The sequence below is a fragment of the Columba livia genome, chromosome 1 (genome assembly GCF_036013475.1).
Source record: "Columba livia isolate bColLiv1 breed racing homer chromosome 1, bColLiv1.pat.W.v2, whole genome shotgun sequence".
NCBI lineage: Eukaryota > Metazoa > Chordata > Aves > Columbiformes > Columbidae > Columba > Columba livia.
In genome coordinates, this window is record NC_088602.1 from 93,408,189 (window position 1) to 93,431,489 (window position 23,301).

Below are 23,301 nucleotides of genomic sequence, written 5' to 3' on the forward strand. Positions count from 1 at the left end.
ACAGTAGGGTCTCGGATCAGATCTGATCAGCTCTCCTCCTGAAATTTTACCCTTAGGCTGGTTGATCAGTTCCCCACCATGACAGACTCAAGTTCTTGGAGATGTTTTTGTGGCTTTTTTTTGTGGCTGAGGCAGACTGTTCTTCCCTGACCAGTACTTGATCATCTAATAAAGACAACTAATAAAGAGACAGCAGTGGGCAAGATATTGCTGTGGAAAGGGTTGCACCAGGTTTGGAAACATTCTGGATATGGAAAAAGCAGTGCTGTTATAATCCAGGATATGTGTTAACTCAATTTTAAGGAAGTTCCTGGTTTGAATATATGGATGTACTTCCATACACTTATTACCTAGTTAAGCAAAGGTGGACCCTCAAAGCCGGTTCAAGCCAGAAGATAAGGGAGCTGTGATCATCAGCAGAAGCTGCATCCCTAGAGCTATGTAAAGGAATGGCACATCTAGAGACAAGAAACAGCAGAATGTCAGAACCTGCTGTTTTGGATATTGCCACAGAGACCAAGGAGTTTCTCAGCTTTCCAACTGCAGGTACAAATAGTGCCTGGGAGGAAGAATAGACAGGACAGCTCCTAGAATGACATCCAGGCAGGTCAATGAGAGACAACCACCATCTGCAAGGATAAGAAATAGCCCTCCTCACAAAAATGAAGGGATCCAATGTAGAACAGGGAGACCCCAAACCCTAATATTACAATTGGCCCAAACTGGTGTGTGAGGCGTGGGAAACTTAGATTGTAAGGGTGTAAACGGCTAAGGAATTCGTTGTTCAGGGTCCCTTTCCAGAGGCACCCAGCTCGAGGTGCTCTCTACCTCTGTACCTTTCAAATAAATTATGTAAGAGGAATCTATGGAATTCATGCCTTGGGAAAACAAGGGTGGGGAAACTTCAACATGCAAGGACTTGCACTGTCCTGGCTTTCTAAGCCTAGGTCATACTTGCACTGAGATTTTCATGGCCCTCTAGTTACAAGTCCTCTTCCTTTTTTAAAAAGTAAAATAAAATAAAATACATCTGATCTGTATACAATAAATCTTCATTTGTTCCCTGCTGCTTTCTCACTTGTGTTAGTGGGGCCTTCAGAGTGCAAGTTTTGGCTTGAACCACATGGCCAGTGGTTCTTTTGCCTCTTTGCACAGGGAAGGCAGCGAGAAGCAGCGAAGCTGTAGGTGGTGTGGGAAGAAGGAAAAGCAGATGCCAGTTTCTACTGATGTAATTTTTTAATTATTATTGCAAATGGAAAGGTTTGCATTTGAAACAAATGGTTATCTGGGGGATTGGTTGCCCTTTGAGCAGACTATATGTAAAAACATCTCAAATACAGCAATGCCTTTTTTTTTTTTTTCTTTTGGGGAGTGGGAGAGCACTGGGCTTTTTTGGATTTTGTTTTGTTTCATTGTTTTTGTGGGGCTTTTTAATTGGAAGAAAGCTTATGCCAGGGCAAATACAGATGCCCCATCCCTGGAGACGTTCCAGGCCAGGCTGGACGGGCTCTGAGCAGCCTGGTCTAGCTGAAGATGTCCCTGCTCATGGCAGGGGGGTTGGGCTAGATGACCTTAGAAGGTCCCTTCCAACACAAACTATTCTATGACTCTATGATCCCAGGCAGAAGAAACCGCAGGCAAAAACCCCCGCCAACCGGCAGCACTGCAGAGGCCGCGCATTTCCCGAAACCATAGCCCCACACTCCCACTTTTTGCTTCTCCAGCGGAGGCGGGCAGGGCCGCCATGTGCTGCGACGACGGCGCCGGCACCCCCCCAAACCATCCGCCCGCAGCAAACCGCGGGCCGAAAACCGGTCGGGGGCGAGTCTGCCGGGCACTGCCCCCCTGCCTGCCGGCGGGGCCTGCCAGGACACCGCCTTGCCGCCGCTCCTGCTTCCAGCAGGGGGCGCTGCCGCACCGCCGGGCGCTCCTCAGCCGGCGGGCGGGGCGGCAGCGCGCAGGCGCGGGGCGGGCACGGCGCGCTGGGGCGGGAAACGGGCGCCCGCGCTGCAGCCCGGCCAGGCCGCGCAGCGCCGCAGGTAGGGGCCGGGGGTCGCGCCCCCCAAGCCCCCGGCCGTTAGTGGCGGTTGGTGCGGGCGGGGCCACCAGCGCCCCGCCGTGCTGCGGGGAGAGGAGCCGCAGCGGGGGGCGGGCTGGCAGCGGGCGGGAAGCCGGCGTGCGGAGTGGTGGGGAGTTCGCCTCCGTGCTCGCAGAGCTGTCGCCAGCGAGCCCGTCGTGTTCCGTGTGGCTGATCCTCTCAAGGCGTCGGGTATCGCCGGTCCCCGGCGGTGGTTTATCGAGGCCGCCGGGGCTTTGGGCAGCGACGTCTGCCAGCGGTACCGTCCGCGGAGCAGCGGCTGCGCTTCTGCCTTCCTGCTGCCCCCGCCGGGGCCTTCGTGCCTTTGTTTGGGCTCCTCGGTGCTTGGCTGTCGGTAGGGAAGTAGCTGTTGATGGACGGGGGTCGTGCCAGCCTGGCGCTGCTCGGCTGGGGCTCAGTCCTGTCAGGAGCGGGGCGGGGGCAGGGCCAGGGCCAGGGCAGCTGAGGGAGCGCAGGCGGCTGCGGAGGCTGAGCGGGGAAAGTTGCGGGCTCTGCTCCCGGGATTTACTGCTAGTTGTAACCCTGCCCTGCACTTCTGCCGCAGCGTTTGATGCTACTGAGAGACGTGGCTTTATTACCCTTCTCATGCGGTGCGCAGGCAGTAACTTTAGCCGTAATAAATCGCGCTTAAAAATGGGCTTCCTTAAACCATCCTTCTGTGTATATCTGCAGTGCTATTGTTACAGGATCTGTCTGCAGTGCTTGCAAAATCTGTGCTAACTTCGTTTGCTTTAGTTATAAGAAACAAGAATTTACCTGGTATTTGCTCTGTTTTCTTTAGCAAATATGAAGGTCATCACTTGTGAAATAGCATGGCATAATAAGGAGCCTGTTTACAGCTTAGACTTCCAACATGGAGCTGATGGGAAGATCAATCGGTTGGCCTCAGCAGGTGTGGACACAGCTGTTCGTGTAAGTTTCAGACGTGTTTGTTTTGGTTTCGTAGCATGGGCAGAGCATGAAATGGCATGTTATCCAAGGTATGAGATTACTAGCTGGTACATGATACCCATGGTGGATGGTTTAGGGAAAGAATGTGAGATTGTATGGCTGTATACAAAATGACTGTTGCCCCTGCATACTGTCCTTGACTGCAGCTGAGTGATGGAAATGTTATTTTTAGAAAATTACCTGTATTCAGTGCTGGCTGATACTCCTGAGTAGTAACTGCTAACTTAAGGCAAGTCTTGTGGGATAGTGAGAAACAACTGAATTTGATTCCTTTATATTCATCAAAGTTGAATTTTATGTGCCATTTTATAAGTAGTCACTCAGCAGTATGAGATCTTTCTACAGCCCTTTTTGCTCAGCTTCACAAGCAACTCTCTAAAGTAATTTTTTATTGGTGTTAGCAAACTTTAATAATTTGTTGTTCATCCTTTTGAGAAGCACTTAGGAAAATGTTGAATAGCACAAGCCCCAAAAGATTTGGCTGTAAGATTTACCTTTGCAAAATCAGGCAATTGTTTACTGTCTTCCAGATTCTTAATGCACATGAGGACTGTCCGCATTTATATATTACGAATATGCAAGTTCTAGAGCCAGAAAATTTTCAGTGTTCTTTAACTTAAAAGGTTCTGGTGCTACGTCGTCTTTTGGAGGACTATTGCATGAGGAGGGAAAGCTACCTAAACTACAGAGGTCTTTATTCAGGCTGCTTGCTTCATTGTTTGGTATATTCCTATCAAAGCCTGCTTGTTGGGTGTTTGGTGGGTTTTTTGTTGTTTTGTTTTTCTCTGAACTTAATTGTATCCAACAGCAGATTAGTTGAAGCACCTGATGGGATTTAGCTATCTGTGGCCTTAGTCCCATGATATAGCGACACAAGTGTGTTGCTGTCATGACTGAATTAGTTTACGAGTAGAGCAGTAGAAGTAGCGCCATTATGCTCTGTGTGTTCCAGCATTGCTGGTAGGGTGTCCATATCATGCAACTGTCTTAATGCTGTGGTTATGATCAGTGGGGAACTGGAGCTATTATAATTGTTGCTCAAATCGTCTGTTTGAAACCAGTAAATCCATTGACATTCAGCATATATTGCAAAACTCTTCAACTTGCAGATACTTCTAAAGAGAGCTAGTATGTTTTTTCCTTCTGTAGTAATCATGGTTTTGTTCTGTTTTTTGCAGACTGTTACTATTTGTGGTTAACGGATTTGTTAACAAGATATTGTAATTCCATACTATCGAATCATTGTATTTATAGACTTGTCAAATCTCTTTGAAGCTAGAGGTTGTTGATGAATGAAGAGATAATTATGTGATGTATTTGGTTGGGGGTTTTTTAATTTGTTGGAAATACTTAGTAATATATTTAATCAGACTAAAAATACACTGCAACACAAATACAGCTTGTGGTGGGTTGGCCTTGGCTGGCCACCAGGTGCTGACCAAGCTGCTCTATCACTCTGCCTCCTCAACAGGACAGGGAGGAAACTGATGGAAAAGCTCATGCATCAAGATAAGGACAGGGAGATCACTTACTAGGTACTGTCATGGGCAAAACAGACTCAACTTATGGAAATTAATTTAATTTTTTGCCAATTAATAATAGAGTAGGATAGTGAGAAATAAGAACAAAACTAGAACCACCTTCCTCCCAGGCTCAGCTTCTCTCCTGACTCTTCTGCGTTTTCCCCCAAGCAGCACAGGGCGATGGGGAATGGTGGCTGTGGTCAGCTCATTACATGTTGGACCTGCCACTCCCTCCTCACATTCTTACACTGCTTCAGCGTGAACTCCCTCCCATGGGATGCAGTCTTTCACAATTTTTTCCAACATGGGTCCTTCCCATGGGCTGCAGTTCTTCAAGAACTGCTCCAGCATGTGTCCTTTCCATGGGCTGTTGTCCTTCAGGAACAGATGACTCCAGTGTGAGTCCCCCACAGGGTCACAGTTCGTGCCAGAACACCTGCTCCAGCATGGGCTTCACAGGCCCAAGCTCCTTCCAGGAGCCTGCTGCAGTGTGGCCTCTCCACAGACTGCAGCTTCCTTCAGGGCACATCCACCTACTCCAGCATGGCGTCTTCTATGGGCTGCAGGTGGATATCAGCTTCCCGGTGGACAGGTACAGGTTGCAGGGTGACAGCTTGCTTCACTGTAGTCTTTTTCACAGGCTACGGGGGAATCTCTGCTCTGGCACCTGGAGCATGTCCTGTCCCTGCTTCTTCACTGACCTTGGTGTCTGCAGGGCTGTTTCTTTCACATTTTTCTTACTCCTGTCTCATAACTGCTATGCAGTGTTTTTCTCTCTTCTTTTAAATATGTTGTCACAGTGGTGCCACCAGCGTCACTGATGGGCCAATCTTTGGCCATCAGTGGCACAGTCTCGGAGCTGGCTGGAACTGGCGCTATCCAACATGTGGGCAGCTTCTGGTGTCTTCTCACAGAAGCCACCTCTGAAGCCTCCCCCAGCTACCAAAACCCTGCCACATAAACCCAGTATACCACTGTATCCTATATAGGGAAAATTTGTGGTGCAACAGCAGCTTTAGATTTGAAAGTTTCAGAGAATAAGTTCAGAATGACTGCCCAAGGAGTAAATTGTGGATTACTAAAGTGGGGCATATATATTACGTCTTCTTCCTGAAAACTGTCTATAATGCTTCTGTAACTAGATATGGAAAGTGGAAAAAGGACCAGATGGAAAAGCAATTGTGGAATTCTTGTCCAACCTTGCCCGCCATACGAAAGCTGTAAATGTTGTGCGCTTCTCTCCAAGTGGTGAGATCCTGGCATCTGGAGGAGATGGTGAGTAATAATGTGTAATGAAGCTAATATAAAGAAGCTACATTTAGACATCTGGTGAGTGAAGGGATTTGAAGAAAAAGAACACAGGAATTTGTTTGTACCCCTTTCACACTTCCGGTTTTGGACTCAAATATACCCTCCAATTGTAATTAGCAAATGCATGTCATGCAATTCCTAACTAGCTTTTTTTCACTGGCTGTATTTCTGAGAGTCTCTGTTTTCCACATATAAAATAATTACTATCCCATTTTTCTAGATTGGGAAGTTGAATGGACTGCCTAGTGTCATACTGGGAAGCTGTGGCAGAATTTGTATAATTAAGCCTCTCTGTCCAGGGCCACCTGGATTCTTCAGTCACAGTAAGGGCAGCACTAGATAGGTGTGTGCTTCGTGAAACTGTCTTAGTGTCGTGAAACCTGTCTTAGTGCAAGATTTTCAAAAGCCTGTAGTACAGAACCGTAGCCAGCTCTAATAAAAAACAGATTGAAAGCTAAGCATTTAATTCTCATCTTGCACCTGGGAATCTTCATATTTTTTCCAGTAGTTAATTAAATATTTTTTTTAAAAAGGCTTTGCTTAAAATCAATAGCTCATACTGGAGGCTAAAGCAGTCTAGCACCTACTCCCCACCATGAAACAGGTCCAGATTTTCATGCGTTTTTTATGTGAGATAGTTGTAATGTTGAACTAAATGCAATGCATTAACAAAACAGTGAGTGAGAAAGAAAGCAGCTTTATATTGTATTTTTTTTTTCTACAGATGCTGTTATTTTATTGTGGAAGCTGAACGATAGCAAAGAATCAGAACCACTAGTTTTTCAGGATGAAGATGAAGCTCAGCTCAACAAGGAGAACTGGACAGTTGTTAAAACTTTAAGGTAGCTTAATATTTTATGAGTTTGTTTTCACTTCAGTGTTTCCTAGTGGCTTTTATCAACTTCAATGCTGTCTTTAATTTGCTTGCTCTAATATTCATCCTTTTATTGTCTTTAACTTTTGATACAGTGTCAACCTACATCTTCTCTTGAGGCAGAAGATTTGGTATTTATGTGACAAAATTGACATGCTCTGAAATTGGTTCCTGAGGTTTGCAGTCACTTAGAGCTTAGCACAGAGATATAGAAAGTAAAAGTGAAGTTTTATTTATTAGCTTTATAGGGGAAATTTTGAACATTATTAAAGCAAAAAGCATCAGTAGATAAAACGATTCATGCAGTTTTGCCAGATGATAATAACATCTGTGAGATTCAACCAATCTTCTTCAACTATTTCATTTTAACAGTTGAGAATCCGTGGGATTATACAGCTTTTGTTTCAAGTGTACAGTTGTTAATAAAATAGACACACAATGCCTGCTAAGACTAAGTATGTGTGAGCTGATAGTGGCTATGGCATCAAACCACTGCTGGCAGTTGGAATACAACAGTGTTCTATTCTCACTCTCAGCTGGAATCTGAAAGACATTAGGGGATCTGGACTCTGAAATAAGTTTTGCATGAGCAATGTGTGTAACTGCCTTGCTTTTTGTGTAGTGTCTGTTAAGAGTTTTGGTCTCTTATCTGTCTATACTGATAAAAGCATTAAGTATTTACACTTGTTTACAAAAAAAACCAAAACAAACCAAAACCCTGCTATCCATAACTAATATAAATCTCAGCAGTTACAAAGAATATGTGAGAATGGTTTCAAAACGGCTAGTAGGGTTGCATGAAGAACCATCATGCTACTTTAGGAACATTAGAGTCAATCTCTTAAAGCAAACAAACTCAGTCCCTCTTCCCTAAATTTGGTGTTGCAAATATATAGTATTAAATTTACTAGACTGTATGATAAGTCGTCAAACAACAAGTGATACAAATGGGTTTTGATGGAGCCCCTCTGGGTGGCTATGAGTACCTTGCAGTGTTTGTTCAGGTGTATCTAAATCAACCTTAATTTTCTATTTTTCATGTGGTTCTGCTGAGTATGCATGTTTGATTACTGCTTTTATGGAACGCACAAATGTATAGGAAAGCTTTCTTGAATAGTGACACCTAATTTCTTTTGTGCAGTGTTTTATCTTCTGTTTGTACAAGTCCTAGAACTGTACATTTGCAGATCTCTAGGTACAAATTCGTAAATGCCTTCAAATGCAGGGTTTTCATTGTCTGTGAAAAAAACACCTGTTGAAAAGGCAGGCTTATTTTGAATTAGAAGTAGGATGTACTTTTTAAAAATGTTCTACCACCTTATGAACGTGGAAGCTTTTTTCAAAGCTGAAAGTCATGCTTTTTATTTTACTTCAGTGATGCTTTATTTGCCTCTGTTTTTAATGTAAAAATGTACAAAACTAATGTTTACAAGTAGCTGTTAATTTTTAAATAATTGTTTTCTTCTCTTCTGGCTTCCAGAGGCCACTTAGAAGATGTATATGATATTTGTTGGACCTCAGATGGAAATTACATGGCATCTGCTTCTGTAGATAATACAGCTATAATGTGGGATGTCAGTAAAGGTAAATTTATCACTTGCAGCTCCAGTCCTGATGGAAGTGTCTCATTGTAATACCAAAAGAGTTGAAAGCATCTTTTTTTTGTGAGAGACAAGTCCACTTAATTGCTAGACTTCTGGGATTGTGAGGCAGATAGCCCAGCATATAAAGATACCCTCAGGCCAGCAAAATTTACACTGAAGTTATCTCTTTGCCTTTGAGTATTCAGGAAGTGAACTTCACCCCATTTTCCCCCCCCCTCCCCCAAACTCCTACACAAGCATCTTGTATATTACTTACTCCACACCATGCCCCAACAAGCAAAACTTGACTGGAATCGGGTAACTACCTACCTCCGTCAAAAACAGGAAGTGAGTGTAGGATGCAGGCTCTGTTTTGCAAGATGTGACACTTTTTTTTGGCTCTATTCAGCAAAACACTTCTGTTCATGCTCATCCCACTGCAGTGAAAGTGTTTGTATTCTCTAAGAAAGGTCCATCTATAGAAGTTCTGGTAGTACCCAGCTAGGTTAGATTGCTTTGCGATGGCTTGATGGTTTTTTATTATCAGTGTAGTCATTACTTCCTTTTTATTTAATGTGGAAATACTTAACTTTCTCTAAAGTTAACCTTTTGTCTCACATTTCTAATATTTAGTGTCTAATTAAGAAAAATAAAATGGAATCTAGGTTACTTTTTCAGCACACGGACACATAAAAATACAAATGTTCTGCTGCTGATGTTTTTTGTGTTCTTGGTTTAGGTGCTTAACACCTCTCTCATCTGAACTGTCACATGTACTCCTTTCCAAAAGTCTTTACCATAAATACATGAGTGTTTAATTAAGTGTGTGTGCTCAGAGCATAAGTACGTGTATGGACCAAATGTCTCTTGCATCTCCTACTGCTTGTAACAACTTGAAAGGGACTTACATGTTAGGATTATCACTAAAAAAGGAGGATGGCCTCTTAAGCTGATATGTTACTTATACATTATGTCCTCCATTCTCACTGCTTTCTTTTATCATGCGATTGATGCCATAGAGGGCATTTTGTCTCTAGGCAGAGAGACAGCTACTAAGTTGGAAGTAAGAAGCCATCACTGGAAAACATAGGTTTTGTGACTGAAGTTGTAGCAACACTGAAGGAAAGAGTTTCAGGGATAGCTTCCAGCAATACCCGGGTTAAGAGCTTGCATGATTAAAAAAAAAAAAGTTTGGAAGAAAATGAGTAGTAAAAATACATAGTGCTGTTTAGTACAAAGAGAGCATCACTGGCTTTAAGAAGTCCTTGAGGTACCCTATGAGCTGCCAACAGTTTGCATCCTGTAGAAATATTACTGTGTGTTGGGTCTGTTCTTACACTCTGGCATTTGTTGTTGGCCACAGTCTGAAATGGAGTACTGCAACAGAAGGACTTTTGATATTCTGTAGCGTGGCCTCAACCCTATTTGTGTAATCTTTTTCAAGACTTGTTGTCTTTGAAACTTGTCAGCTTATAGTATTTATTTGCAATAAAGCAACACTATACTAATAGGAAAAAAAACCCAAACATACCCACACCTGTCCCTAGTATTCTAAGCAAAGTATTTAATGAGATCATCTGTAACTTTACCTCATCACGATCCTTTGGATCTGAGACATTCAACTGTGGAACATAAGTGGAGTTAGAGAGCTGATATCTTTGAGAGATCTTCATGACAGAGTAAGCTGTGGAAGAACATGAGTTAGCACTGCTGCAGAATTGTTTCTGAAAGCTGCCCATGTGTAACTGTCAGTCAACATGTGTATAGTAAAATTTTTTTCACTGCCTGCTCAGCGGAGTAGGTGAGTTTATACAGCCCTAGATAGGAGAGTCTGGCTGTCTGGCCTCAGCTGACAGTTATGCTTTAACTCTGGAGTTTCTGGCTCGGTAATCAGCCAAATTCAGTTAGCTGTGGAATAGTTAGACTAGCCTGAAAAAAAAATTCTAATTCAAAAAGGTTTTGAAATACCTCTGGTTTTGCAATACACATATCTTGCATGTTTAATACCTTAGCCAAGCTGCTTATCTGAGTTAGTTTGTAGGGAACTTAAACTGGCATGTCATGATTTATCATACTTGTGAAGATTCTAGAAATGAAGCAGCTATTTCAGATATTCTTATCAGGTCCCACCAAGTGAACAGTTTGTGTTTAAAAAAATGATTTTGAAACATTTTGTCTTGTTTTGTTTCTGAAATGAAGAAATGTTTTAAAACACATTTGAATTTAGAATCTGGAAACTGTTTGTGATTTCAGGACAGAAGGTTTCAATATTAAATGAACACAAGAGTTATGTCCAAGGAATAACCTGGGATCCTCTAGGCCAGTACATTGCAACTCTGAGTTGTGATAGGTGAGCTGTTGGTTTAAGTGTTTTGCCTTAGTGTTCTTTCTTACTTGAGGATAAATCAGAAGCAAGTGTGTGGGATAAACATGACTCTTCTTTTAATTTGATTCAGATTGTTCTGTAAGAAGGTTGATGTGAAATTAAAATGATACTTCAGTTCATCTTCTCCTTGTGGTAAATTATTCCTGAAGTCTGAGTGTCCTCTTTAAGCAGCAAATAAGCTTGCATAAAATTTTGTAGAATTTTTTCTTCAGAAAATAAGTTTTCATGGTATTGGTCATTAGAGATGTCAAATACATGTTAAGAGAGCACCGCATTCTCTGGTTTCACAGTATCACAGTATGTTTGGGATTGGAAGGGACCTCAAAAGATCATCTAGTTCAATCCCCCTGCTGGAGCAGGAACGCCTAGGTGAGGTCGCACAGGAACATGTCCAGGCGGGTTTTGAATGTCTCCAGAGAAGGAGACTCCACAACCTCCCTGGGCAGCCTGTTCCAGTGCTCTGTTACCCTCACTGAGAAGAAGTTTTTTCTCAAATTTAAGCGGAACCTCTTGTTGGTTCTTAATGAGCTAATAAGTTAATCCTCGTCGTTTTACAGAAAGATATAAACAGGTTAAGAAATCAATTAAAATGTTTTTCTGCTGATACCTTTCTTTTGTGCTCTCGCTCCCTCCATCCCCAACAGTTTTGTAAGTGATGTCACTGCAAAAGCAAAACACTTTCTAAACTTGGCCCTTGTCAGAACTTTGAGTTGAGCTTAAACTGTTCACTGCACATGTGCTTCTCTGAAGGGGTTCACAACTGACTAATAAATGCATATCATCTAGCACCCGCTGCAAAGAAAATTGCCGTAGCAGTGGAAAAGTAGTTTTGATTTAAGATTTGCAGTAGGCTCAGAAAAGTGGTAAGTTAATGGCTACTAGGTCATTGTGAGCCTCTGTCTTCTGATAATCGGTTACGTGAGATTTGTGTACTTTTATTAAAACAAACAGCAGTGAAACACAAGTAGTAGAATGATGCATGTGATTTTCTTAGAGTGAAGTCTCAAGCGAGGGTATGAACTAATCTGAAGAGGGGAAATCTCCCACCCCTTCAGGTTTCAGACACTTTTCTGCAAAGTTAGTGAGTAGCATCAGCTCAACAGGAGTCTTAGTGAAGCGAGGCCGGTTGCCAGGACTGAGCACTCACCAACCCGGGGTGGGAAGACCACTTCCCCCTTTTGGCAGATCAGCTTAGCCATATGACATCCAGAAGAAGTAGATCCACAACTGTCGCAAGCTGTCTGCCAGAGCCTCACCTTCTGTGTTCTCTGTCCAGGACTTTTTGTGGAGCTGTTTCAGAACATTAAATCAGCAGAAAGCTGTCTCCTTTTTTGTGTGTTAGGTTGGTTTTCTGCCAACCTAACAAACAAAAATAACTTCGTGAGTGTCAGAGCTGGCAGAAAGGAGGGGGTGGTGGTACAAGCAGTTGGGTTTGCTTAGGCTACCTGTTCTTTTAGTGAGATGAGGTCAGAGGAGTTCCAAAGTTCTGTACAGAGATGTACTGCAGTTTTCATTTATTCCAAAGGAGACTGGAGTATAGAGATGTAGCTAATTGTCTTTGAGGTGAGTTCCTGCTCTGCAGGAACACACTGCTTACTACAGCACAGGTAGTAGGTGTGGCTGTTCATTGTCCACCGGTTCCCTCAGTTCTCCACAAATGCTATGCTGGTTCTTCACAAACCTTACAGAGTCAAATAATTGTCAGTGTTTTGTTGGTTATTTAGCCGTCAAAACATGTCCACCCGATGGTGTCTCATGATCAGAGTTATAGTTAGTGTGATTGTCATTTGTATTTGGCAGTCCTGACTGAAAAGTGAGATGATGTAGCACTATGTGAAATTTGGGGTGAGAGGAAGCTGTAGCTAACTCTGTTCTCTATCATGTAGGATCCTGCGGGTGTACAACACACAAACCAAGCGTGTAGCATTCAATGTTACCAAGATGCCATCTGGATCAGGAGCTGAAGGAGAGGTACATTGTTTTGCTACTAGTGGTACTGGAGAATACACTGAGTGCTATTATGTAGGTGGTGTTCTATTCTGTGAAACCAAAGAGGCAAATATTTTGCATTCAAGTTATCTACATATCAGATATTTTTGTCTCTGTATTAACTTTGCATTTTGTAAATAGAGATCACTTCAGGTTTCCTTAAACATTACAGAAACGACTAAGAACGAAGACTTGCAAGTTCAGTTCATTAAAGTAGTAACACAGTGTCTTTGGCTGTAAATGTTAAAAATAGTGTGGGAAAAATAATATGCATAATGAATTCTTAATAGGAAAAACTTCAGATATGCCTGTCAGTAGCTGTAGGTTTATTAAAGTCAGCAGCCTGAAATTTTCAAAAACGTAGTCTGATTTTTAGGAAAAATATGAATTAGTGAAAATGTAGGGAATTCTCTCTCTAAGAGGGAAAACAAAGAGCTTTTTTTCCCCCCAAACAGTTCTAAGTTATAGTAAAATAACACCTCCAAGCTGGCTATAACCTTTTAAAATCCTTCTATTCCTTTTTTATTTTTGTGAAAACATTTGTAACAGTTTTATAGAAACTCAAGAAGAGGCCTGAAAGAGGGCATTTTCCCATCTTGCCTCCTTAAACATCTAATACTAGACTTAAAATTAAATGCCAAAGGAACAGGCTTTTACATTGACTGTTAAATAATGTTGTTCTCCAGGTTATGACCGCTTTTTGATTACTGGTCTAATGTGACTGCTCCTGGAGTGTTTTGATTAGTAGCTGAAGAGGGATCAAAGACTGTTGTTCTTAGCTGTGAAGAATTTACAGCACAACAGAAAGCAAGTTTGAAGGAGCTGTGGTTTTTAAAACATTTATCTTTTATTTTTCAAGTTCCATCAGGTGGGTTGTACAACTGGATGTTTTTCTCACTTGAATTGCAGCTGACATGTTCTTGGCACTTCACACAATCATATTTTCAATGTTACAGGCGAGGAGCTATCGGATGTTTCATGATGACAGCATGAAGTCATTTTTCCGCAGGCTCAGTTTTACTCCTGATGGCTCCTATTTACTCACTCCAGGTACGTGGAAACGGGTACTATAACTTACATTGTCTCTATTATGCTCTAGTTTGACTGTGCATCAAGATTGCTTTCAAACTGCTAGGGGATGCTTATTTATCTTAAATATACCATTCCTCATTCTTCCCAGTGAGGAAAGTAGCGGCTCCACAATACTCTTCCGTTAGTAGTCCAGAACATCAACTTTCTACTGTGATAAAAATTATGACATTTTTGTCAGCTGAAACATGTAAATTGCAACAATACAGCTCTGTTAAAATAGGAATGAAGAATAACTAGTGGTTTCTTTTGACTGCTGTCTGTATCCTTTCTGAAGGACATTCTGCAGTCATAGTAAAAATAACATTTGAAGGAGGGCATCAATTTGCCATTGTAAGCACTGCTTTTATAGGTGTCTGGCAACATCAAAAAGAAGCTTTGAGGGGGAAGTATATAAGGGAAGCAAAAACAGCACTAAATAAATATTTTGTGTTCATGTTGCACAGCTCTTGCCCAAATGACAAGCCTGATTCCTGAGAAGTACAATGTTTATGGATATAGTGTGTACACAGTACCTTTTTGAGTTGATGAGTAATGTTTGAACCTTTATTTTTGCAGCTGGCTGTGTTGAATCAGGAGAAAATGTAACAAACACCACATATGTTTTCTCCAGAAACAATCTTAAAAGGTAGAGTTTAATAAGATCAAAATATCTTTTTATTTAAAAAAAAATTCTGTTTTCTGAAATACTGATTCTTTATAAAAGGCCTGTCGGTCACCTGCCATGTCCGGGAAAGGCAACTCTTGCTGTTCGCTGCTGCCCAGTCTACTTTGAGTTGAGACGAACATTTAATAAAGGTACTGTAAATCTTTCAGGATGTATGATTTTACAGCAAATACGTGAAAAGGCTGATGTGTCTGTTTACAATTTTATGCCCCAGCCTTTTAAAATTCCTTTAAGATAGTGTTGTACCACATCTTAGAAGCTGTTTCCTGATTCTAAGACATTGCATTCACCTTATGTACTTTGTGAGTAGCTTTTGATGGAGTGGATGAATATTCTGACTTGGCCTCTTAGGCGACAGAAACATTGGTTAATATTTTTCTTTAACATTTAACCATTTTGTTTGAGTAAAAGTAAATAACTTGGCTTAGCACTAAAGGAGCAACCCAGTCAAATACTTTGTGTTAGTCTCAACTACCCACAGCACAGAAGCACCAGAGAGTTGGTGTAGTTTGCAGCAACCATTGCTGTTTATTCAAGGAAGCCAAACCTGAAGCAGTGCTGGTGTTACTGGCCAGAACAGGAGTTCTGAGTTGGGGAAAGGATTGTATGAAGTTGCATGAGAACTTAACTGGAGATTGAAATCCAACCTTACTGTGGGTCCAGTGGGTCCAAGAGTGTTTATTAACAAGACCAGTCTTGGCTCTGGTGAAAATGCAGAGCTTTGCTCCATTCTTTAGAGGGCAAATTTGTAGTGTTCCTTACAGGGTTTAGAGCGAACCTGTTGTTGTGTCCATATTTTCATAATAATCTTTAAATCCATTGTAATGGTGTGTTGCAAAGTAAGGAGATGAGTGTCTGTTGTTGGTCTTTGTAGTTCCTCTAAATGGAGTGTTCAGTTACTGCAACATACACCCAGAGAAATGAAAATCTATGGTAGTATGGAAGTCTATAGATACGAGTACCATACATTATGTTGATGGTCTGTCTATTTTAGCGCATAGCTTCCATAATAATAGAACTGAATGGGAGCTCTGTGTGTTAGGAATTTCTGAAAGCAGCCAGCTAGCACTCAGCTACCAGTGGAAGTTGGAATAATTTGGCTTTACGAGGAACTAGCATTGCAATGGAAGGGCTAGTTAGGAGCTGAACCTAGGATAACATAAAGAGCGCTAAATCCATTGTTTTGACTGAATCACACAGAATATAACTCTGCATATATAAATATACAGAAATGTATTGTGACCTTGACTTATGCTGTATCCTAAGGTGTATTTGTTTGGACTTTTATACTAAATTCCATATAAATATGCTGAAAAACTTGAGTTGGAAAATATGACAGACTTTGCAAAACAAAACAGTAGTGATCCAGGTGGACAAACCTGCCAGTTTCTCTCACTTAAGTTTAGACATGGACAAATATCAGGCAACAGAAATGTTACTGCTTGACATCAAACTTTATATTTTATACAAGTGCTGTCTTCTTAACTGGTTTCTTGATACTGATTAATAATGAAATCTTTATTTAGATTCATGGCTAAGCTAGTGCAGTTACTACTTTGCATAGAATACAAGAGAGAGTTCTCAATGTGTTCGTTTCTTTGCATTCTAGATGAAATCAGTCAGAAATCAGCTTCTGCTCTCTTTAATCTGCCCTATCGATTGGTGTTTGCTGTTGCTTCAGAAGATTCTGTGCTTTTTTATGATACTGAGCAGTCCTTCCCCTTTGGTTATGTTTCTAACATACATTATCACACCCTGAGTGACATATCATGGTAGGTGATTTTTCTATTGTTTTGTTTTGATGGAAATGTGCTTTTTAAACGTTCAAGTTCTGCACCTCTTGTGTCTTGCTTTGTTTCTTTTATGACACGTACGTGGTCACTGTCATCGCAGTGTCTGAACAGCAAGACCTCTCTTTTTGCCCTGTAAAGAGGAGAATTATGGTTCTTTTATCAGTTGGGAAACAATGTGCAAACACCCCGAGGACAAGTAGATGCACGTTTTTTATAAAAGTTAATGAGAAGTACTCATTGTTCAGGCAGTGTAACTAGTAATAATGAAATTACTTGGAGGTTTTGGCAGTCATCTCTTTGAGTTCAGGTGCCTGTGTCCTGGCCAAATTCTGTTTTATCTGCACAATTCTGCTTAGTGGTTCTTCAGTGTGTGGGACAAAGTAATTTGTCTGACTTGATGTGGGGAGTGAGGACTGGAGCTGCCAATTGAACCCAAATGTTGAAATCAGGATACACCCCGCTGCTGGACAAGGCTTCTTCTCTCACGCCTTTCTAGCCTGTGTAGCTAAGCTGATGACCATGTGGAGGCCTCTTTTTCAGAAGTTATAATGGGTGCTCAGACACTGTGAAAACCATTGTGTGCCAGGAGGAGGGGCATGGAACGGAGTAGAAAATCAAGTGGTTTTAATCAGTGATAGACTTTACTTGGTGAAATGAGCATGAAGGGCCCATTCAGGTGAGCACCATGGTGATTCTGAACATTGCCTCTTCTTAGCACAAGGAGCACAGCTGAAGAGCTTGAACTGCTCTTTTCATCTGAGTGAGGAGAGTTCAGCAGTATTTCAGAAACTGGATGAAGATTTGTGTACCTTCAATTGAACCATTCTTTGTGCCAGCTCAAATGCACGTGGGTGCTGGCAGCAGCATATCACAGGTGATCACAGAAGACACCAGAGAGACTAAATCAAACGTGAAGGCCAGAATTTAGGGTCTTGTGTTTGTTTGATTTGGATGTCTTTCACTTGACTGTAGTTTTATTTAAATGTATACATTTACTTGAGGAAGGGAAGAGAAGAAGACAGATGCAGCATGTGCTATAGATCAGTGGGGCGAGGGTTGAAGAAAAGTTCTAACATTTCCTCTTAATGAAAAAAAAAAAAATTATCACAAATAGGTCCAGCGATGGAGCCTTTCTTGCTATTTCTTCTACGGATGGATACTGCTCATTTGTTACCTTTGAGAAGGATGAACTGGGAATACCACTGAAGGAGAAGCCACAGATAAACGTCAGGACTCCTGGTGCAGCAGAGAAAAAAGTGAAAAAGAGCCAGTCGCATAAAGCGATTTCTCCAGGCTCTAGGCTGACAGAGGGGATCCCTCCCAGCAGGGTCACTGAGCCCAGCACTCCAGCCCTGCAACCTAGAACACCCACAGCTGCCAATAAGGATGTGTCTTCCACACCTGTTGGCATGAAAAGTGTTCCAGTCTCATCCTCAGATGAGAGGAAATTCAGCCAGCCAGCCAGCCAGAGCACTAAAGTAAACCAGCCCAGGAGGATTACTCTCAACACTTTACAAGCATGGAGCAAGACGCCAAGGTGAGATTTATATTGCTGTTTCCAGTCATAAATATGAAGGCCAAGACAAGCTGTGCTTGTGGTGTGTTTAAAGGGTTGAGATTTAGACACAAATTCCCAGCCCTGTGTCTTGGTGGTAGCAGCCTTGACGTGGAACTTTTTTTTCTGGTTGTACTGCAACTGAAAGGTCAGAATGCCTCCTGAGTCCTTTTATATTTCTGTCTGAAATGGTGAGGCATTAGCAGAGCTAACCTGTTGTGCCTTGTCCATAGGGCAGCAACAGGTGTCTGTCTTCAGGTCCTGTTTTCTGTACAAAGATGGTACCTGAAGCCTTCAGCTGACAAGGATATTTAAAAACCCTTCTGACAAGAAATATTTTAAGAAGAGTGCAAGTCTAGACAGGCTGTCATTGTGCACAGTCATGGATGTAGGACTTAATGCATAGGTTGAGGTTGAGGTTATTTCCTAAGGTGGAGATCTAGATGTTTTTAGAAGTTACCTGTAATCCCTGTAGTGATTGTCACGCAGCCTACAATATAAGATCCTGAGCTGGTGTGCAACAGTAGCAAAACAGTCATGCAAATTAAGATCTAGACTTTGTTAGCAAAACAAGGCTACTTTGTAATTAAAGGAGTTTATCAGAATTTCTTATAGGAGTGCTTTAACATAGGTGGTTAGGGAGGAAGTGGTGAACACAAAGGCCCGATACCGGCTTTTGTCAACAACCACAAAGAAAAATATTGGACAAGATTGTTACAAGATGATGGCTTTCTATACATGGATGTTCATCTCTACTGGAGCTACTTTGACGAGTCAAAGGGTCTTAGGTCATTGAAAGCGACTTTTGCCTGTAGGGCAGTCGAGTGACTGGTGGAGTTAATCAATCATTTTGAGAGAAAGAAACTATATTTAATCCTATCATAATGATACCATGACTGTCATCTTGTAGTAGCATGATGCTGCCTGTAAGATACCTTTTTTCATATGGTTTAGTTAATCCTTTACCACTTTTTGTTTAAGTGCCATCCCGAATTGATTCAGCAGAAGAAAATAGAAAATGTGACATAAAAGAAAGGGCATGTGGGTGGCTGGTTGGCTGGTTGTGGGGTTTTTTGTGGTGATGGTGGTTGTTTGTTTTTCCTCCCAGTAATTGTTAGTGGACCTCAGTGGGGAAAAGAATTCCCTGGAGTTTAATGCATCTGAAGTGTTAACATGGACAGGGCTAGCAGAGGAGTGATAAGGTCTTCCAGTGGAACTGGAAGCCTTACCAAGTAACAAGAAATGGGTTAAAATCCTTGCCTTTGCAGCCAGTCTTAATTTTAAAGCATTTGACTAAGATACTATGCTCTGAAAATTAACATGAAGCGTTGTGGCACGTGGAACATATGCAAAGGTACTTCCTCATGAGAAAGATGAATAGTGGTATTTAAAATACTTTAGAAAATGCTCAGTTCAGCATATTACAAGAAGAAAAAAGCATGGTAAAATATATCTAACCTACATCTAAATTGAACTGGTTCTGTCTAAAGTATATCTTTAAAGTATTTGTGGAAATAGTGACTTTAAAGTACTTGAACTGTCTCTGCTCTTTTAAAGGAGAATAAACTTGATTCCACTGAAGGCGGATACACCAACCTCTTCATACACAGATACAGTTCCTGTACCTCCTTCCTCAGAACAAGAATATGGTAAGCTTTTGTGGCTAGTGCTATCCAACAAAGTATTGCCAAACAGTTCTTTCCATCATAGCCTTCTGTTCTAAGCTATGAAGCTCTTGAATCAAGCACAAACCTAAACCTAGTGTCAGATTCTGAAGCTGCTTCGTCATCTTGCTGTGTTTGGAAGGTGCTTTTGACAATACAAAGTGTGTTCTCACTGCAGTTGCTCTTGGGTATCTGCTTATGGGACAATATATCATTATGTTTTTTCTAGTAATGGGTGTATTAGCTGACACTGGAACACTGAAGAGTAAATTTACTTGAATGCAAGGTCTACCAGGTCATACTGGTGGGTTTTAAAGACCCTTGTACTTTCAGCAGATTAGTGTTTAAGATGCTGGGCTCTCTCAAATCAGTTTCTTTTGTGGGTGCCAAATCATTTGTGAATTCGGCAAAATGATTTACGTTATTAATGTGGCTTTACTTAAATGATTTCCTATCTACTTGTTTCAGAGAGGCCATTACCATCTGATGACAGTTTCCAAAATCCCCCAGCATCTAAACGTCCTAGAACTGATGAAATGTCTCTTCCTACATCTGCTGAAGATCAAATCAGTTGCAATTCAAATAAAGACTGAGCTTTTAGTAGGATCTTCACAGTCTGAAGGCAATGTAGCCGTATCTGAGAGTGCATTTCTTTTCACAAATGTTAAAGCCTCAGTTCCTGATTAAAATACCATGTGCATATGTGATGTAGTGCTGTGAAGAAAGAAGCTGGCAGTAGAAGACACAGGTTTCAGGAATGTAGCTTTGCAGAACAACAAATAGTTGGGAAGTGACTTCTAAGTGCATTTCTACTTCTTGAAGGCAGCATTCTTCAAGAAAAGCCACAGCCTAAGGAAATCAGGGTATTGAAAAGTCATTCAGTAACATAAGAGCCTCCGTCATAGTCCTGAAGTTGATGTTCATAAAGTATTATGTCTTCCAGCAACCTGTCTGGCAAAAGAATAGAATTTCTAAGGACTTAAATGGATTCATAATGATTTGATGTAGTTTAAGATTAAAAAAAGAAGAAACAGTTTCATTCAAGCATCTTGGCTTCCATGTTTAACAATGTGCAAAGTGATTCATGCTCTTCAGTATGTGTGGAATGGAAGCTGATGTTCACGTGCACTACGTGCAGCAGCATACAATATGACTGCTATGACTGAAACAGAAATCAGGACCTGTAACTGCAAGAAAAAAAAGAAAGAAAAAGGAAGAAACCCTCTGAGGACCTGTTTTAGGCATGAAAGAGCAGAATAAAATTCTTCGTTGTTTATTTTCTGTATTTTAAAAAAACGCAGATGTGAGATTTTAATGAGGCAGCGAGGTTTGAGCATATGCATTAGAAGTTTTCCCCTTTTCATTTTTCCAAACTAAATCCCTTAGCCAATAAAATCTAAATCCAGTGTACAGTAACCTTGTAGAAGTTATTTGCTTTTTACCATTTAATACTTGCTATGTAGTTGAACTAAGACATGCAGATTGAAAACAATGAGACCAAAATATTTGAACATCACCACACTTGATTATCTGTGGTATGCTGACTTGTTCTCCAGACACAGAATGCTCAGCCACAACATTCTGAGCTTGTCCACTTCATTTTCTTTAACATTATGTACTTGTTTTTAAAAAAATAACTCCTAACATGTGAACAGTCATTCTAGCTGATAGTAGCAATTATGGTAATTTCCTCTTATGATTTAGCCTACTGTTTTGTCATTTGAAATTCCACAGCACACAGGAGGAAAAAGCTGCAATTCAAGTTAAAGCACTTTGACTTTCATTCTTCCCTCGATTTGGTTGGTTTTGAGGTGCGTAATTTAATTAGTGTTTGTTTTCTGTGAAATTCTAAGGAAGTGGACTAATACTTTAGAAAGGCAAAAATACAAGTGCTTCAGAAGTGATTCATTAAAATACCTATGTCAGAGTGTTTCAAGCAAATGAAGTGTGTTGCCTACAATTCAACATAAATTAGTAAGTAAAGAGTTGTAGGAAACTAATGGTATCTTTGCTTTCAACCACAGAGATGAGAATGAAGCTTCACTAGACTTACCCAAACCTGTGTTTCCTTCTTTTCTTCTCGTGAGGAATATAAAGACTTAATTACCAATCAAAGCTGCATCTAAAACTTTTTTTCCCCAAGAAGGTTTATAGATACTTAAAGCTTGTAGAGGTATTTGAATTGATAGCTAAGGCAAATATGCATTGCTGGACTTGCTATTTTTTGTTCAGTTTGAGTTACAAAAATCCTAGTATTTAATCTTCTTGTGGGACAGGGACCCACTTAGTACAGTACTGCAATGTTTTGTTTTGTGCATTGCAAAGAATCTTTTGAATTCACACCTACACTTCTAAGTACTAATTGCAAAGCTGTCCTCATGGATATTTAAAAATTTTATTCCTTTTTTTTTTTTTTAACACAGAGGTTTTCAAAGTAAACTACATTTTCTGTTGAAAATGAGTAGGTTAGGTATATTAAGTGTTGCTGGCATACCTGGTCTCTGTGGCCCTCAGATGCAATTAATGACTGGAGTATTCATCTTTATTTCATACCATAACCATTCAGGTGTTATGTGCATTTGTTTATGTGGTGGCTCCTTGACTGGAGATTATTTCCACATCATGACATCTGTCAGAATGCTCTACCTGGTATTTTGTCTTCCCTGATAGGAATTTTTTCTTTCCTTTAGTTCTCTCTTGCCAGCATGATTTCCAGCTTTGCTGTTTATTCTGTTACGTACTACTTTGTTATCAAATTTATACAGCACTAGGTTTTTAACCTGTTTCTATAAGCGGATGCCATTGTTCATGTAATAAATTACAGTCTTTAACACTGACAGTCAAAACTGTTGATTCCTGGGTTTTGTGATCCCTGTTTCAATCTCCAAGGGGCCATCCCCACATAACATTCATACTTAAGACACTGAAAACTATTCTGACACTGTTTACGGAACGTGGGTTTGTGTTTTGTTCACAGTCTCGCTCTGCTCCAAGGCAGAACGTGCCTAGTGCTATTTCTGTTCCTTCTTTACTGCTTTGTAAATCAGTTTAAGCCCCATCATCCTTTGCAAAACAAAGGACTCATTAGTGGTGTATGTTAGGCCTTGAATATCTGGTTTTAGCTACTTTGGGCAGAAAAGATAGGTGGCTGTGGAGGCACACAGTCTGTCTTTTCCAAGGTTCTGTGAAACGAAGGCATAAATTTTTGAGATAAAGACAATTAACAGTGTTGCTGTCAAGGCCTCCTGGTCTGATTGGGGTGATCAAAGATGGACCACCTGGCAGACAACCAACCACTAGAAGAAACCATGAACCAACAGCTACCCCTTATGGACAAACAACTCACTTCTGGTCAGTACTGTGACCTTTCCCCCATTTGTTGACTCCTGACTCATTTCCAGAAAGATCTTAATTAACAGGAAGCGTGAGCGCAGGAAGGAGATGAGCTGCCCTCTCCTATCTCACATGCAAATGGACTAGATTATAAAACAATCTCACTTGAGACTCAGGTATGGTGTGTGCGTTTCACAGCGTTACCAAAGTCTTCAATGCATCTACCCCCGTCCAGAGGACGCCGTGGGATCGACCGACCCGTGGAGTGGTGGTATCTTTACTTTCCTTCTGATATCTTGATCTATGACTTTTCTTCTTTCTCTCTTCCTAAACTTATTTCTGGGTATGTAAGAGTAATATCATTGCAGGTTCTGCTATCTAAGTTTTATGATACAGCTACAAACTTTTGCCAAGTCACTATTTGCTGTAATTTGTAATTCCACTCAGTACTTTTAGTAAACTTGTGGTTGAGTTGGACCTCTAGG

At 41.0% G+C, this 23,301-nt stretch overlaps 1 protein-coding gene across 3 annotated transcripts; it reads left to right on the forward strand.

The window, feature by feature from the left end:
- The first annotated feature begins 1,906 nt into the window (after positions 1–1,906).
- On the forward strand, positions 1,907–22,329 carry CHAF1B (chromatin assembly factor 1 subunit B). 3 transcript variants are annotated; one of them, XM_065067572.1, is made up of 14 exons: positions 1,907–2,039; positions 2,880–3,010; positions 5,715–5,847; positions 6,608–6,725; positions 8,238–8,341; positions 10,594–10,690; positions 12,613–12,697; positions 13,672–13,765; positions 14,363–14,432; positions 14,511–14,602; positions 16,081–16,243; positions 17,379–17,801; positions 19,377–19,468; positions 19,952–22,329. In XM_065067572.1, the coding sequence occupies exons 2-14, from the start codon at positions 2,885–2,887 to the stop codon at positions 20,074–20,076; spliced, it is 1,722 nt and encodes a 573-aa protein (XP_064923644.1). In that variant the 5' UTR covers positions 1,907–2,039; positions 2,880–2,884; the 3' UTR covers positions 20,077–22,329. The 3 variants fall into 3 exon arrangements, with proteins under 3 accessions (XP_064923644.1, XP_005511555.2, XP_064923627.1); XM_005511498.4 differs by lacking the exon at positions 1,907–2,039 and adding an exon at positions 2,146–2,432; XM_065067555.1 differs by lacking the exon at positions 1,907–2,039 and adding an exon at positions 2,534–2,688.
- Positions 22,330–23,301: the final 972 nt, after the last annotated feature.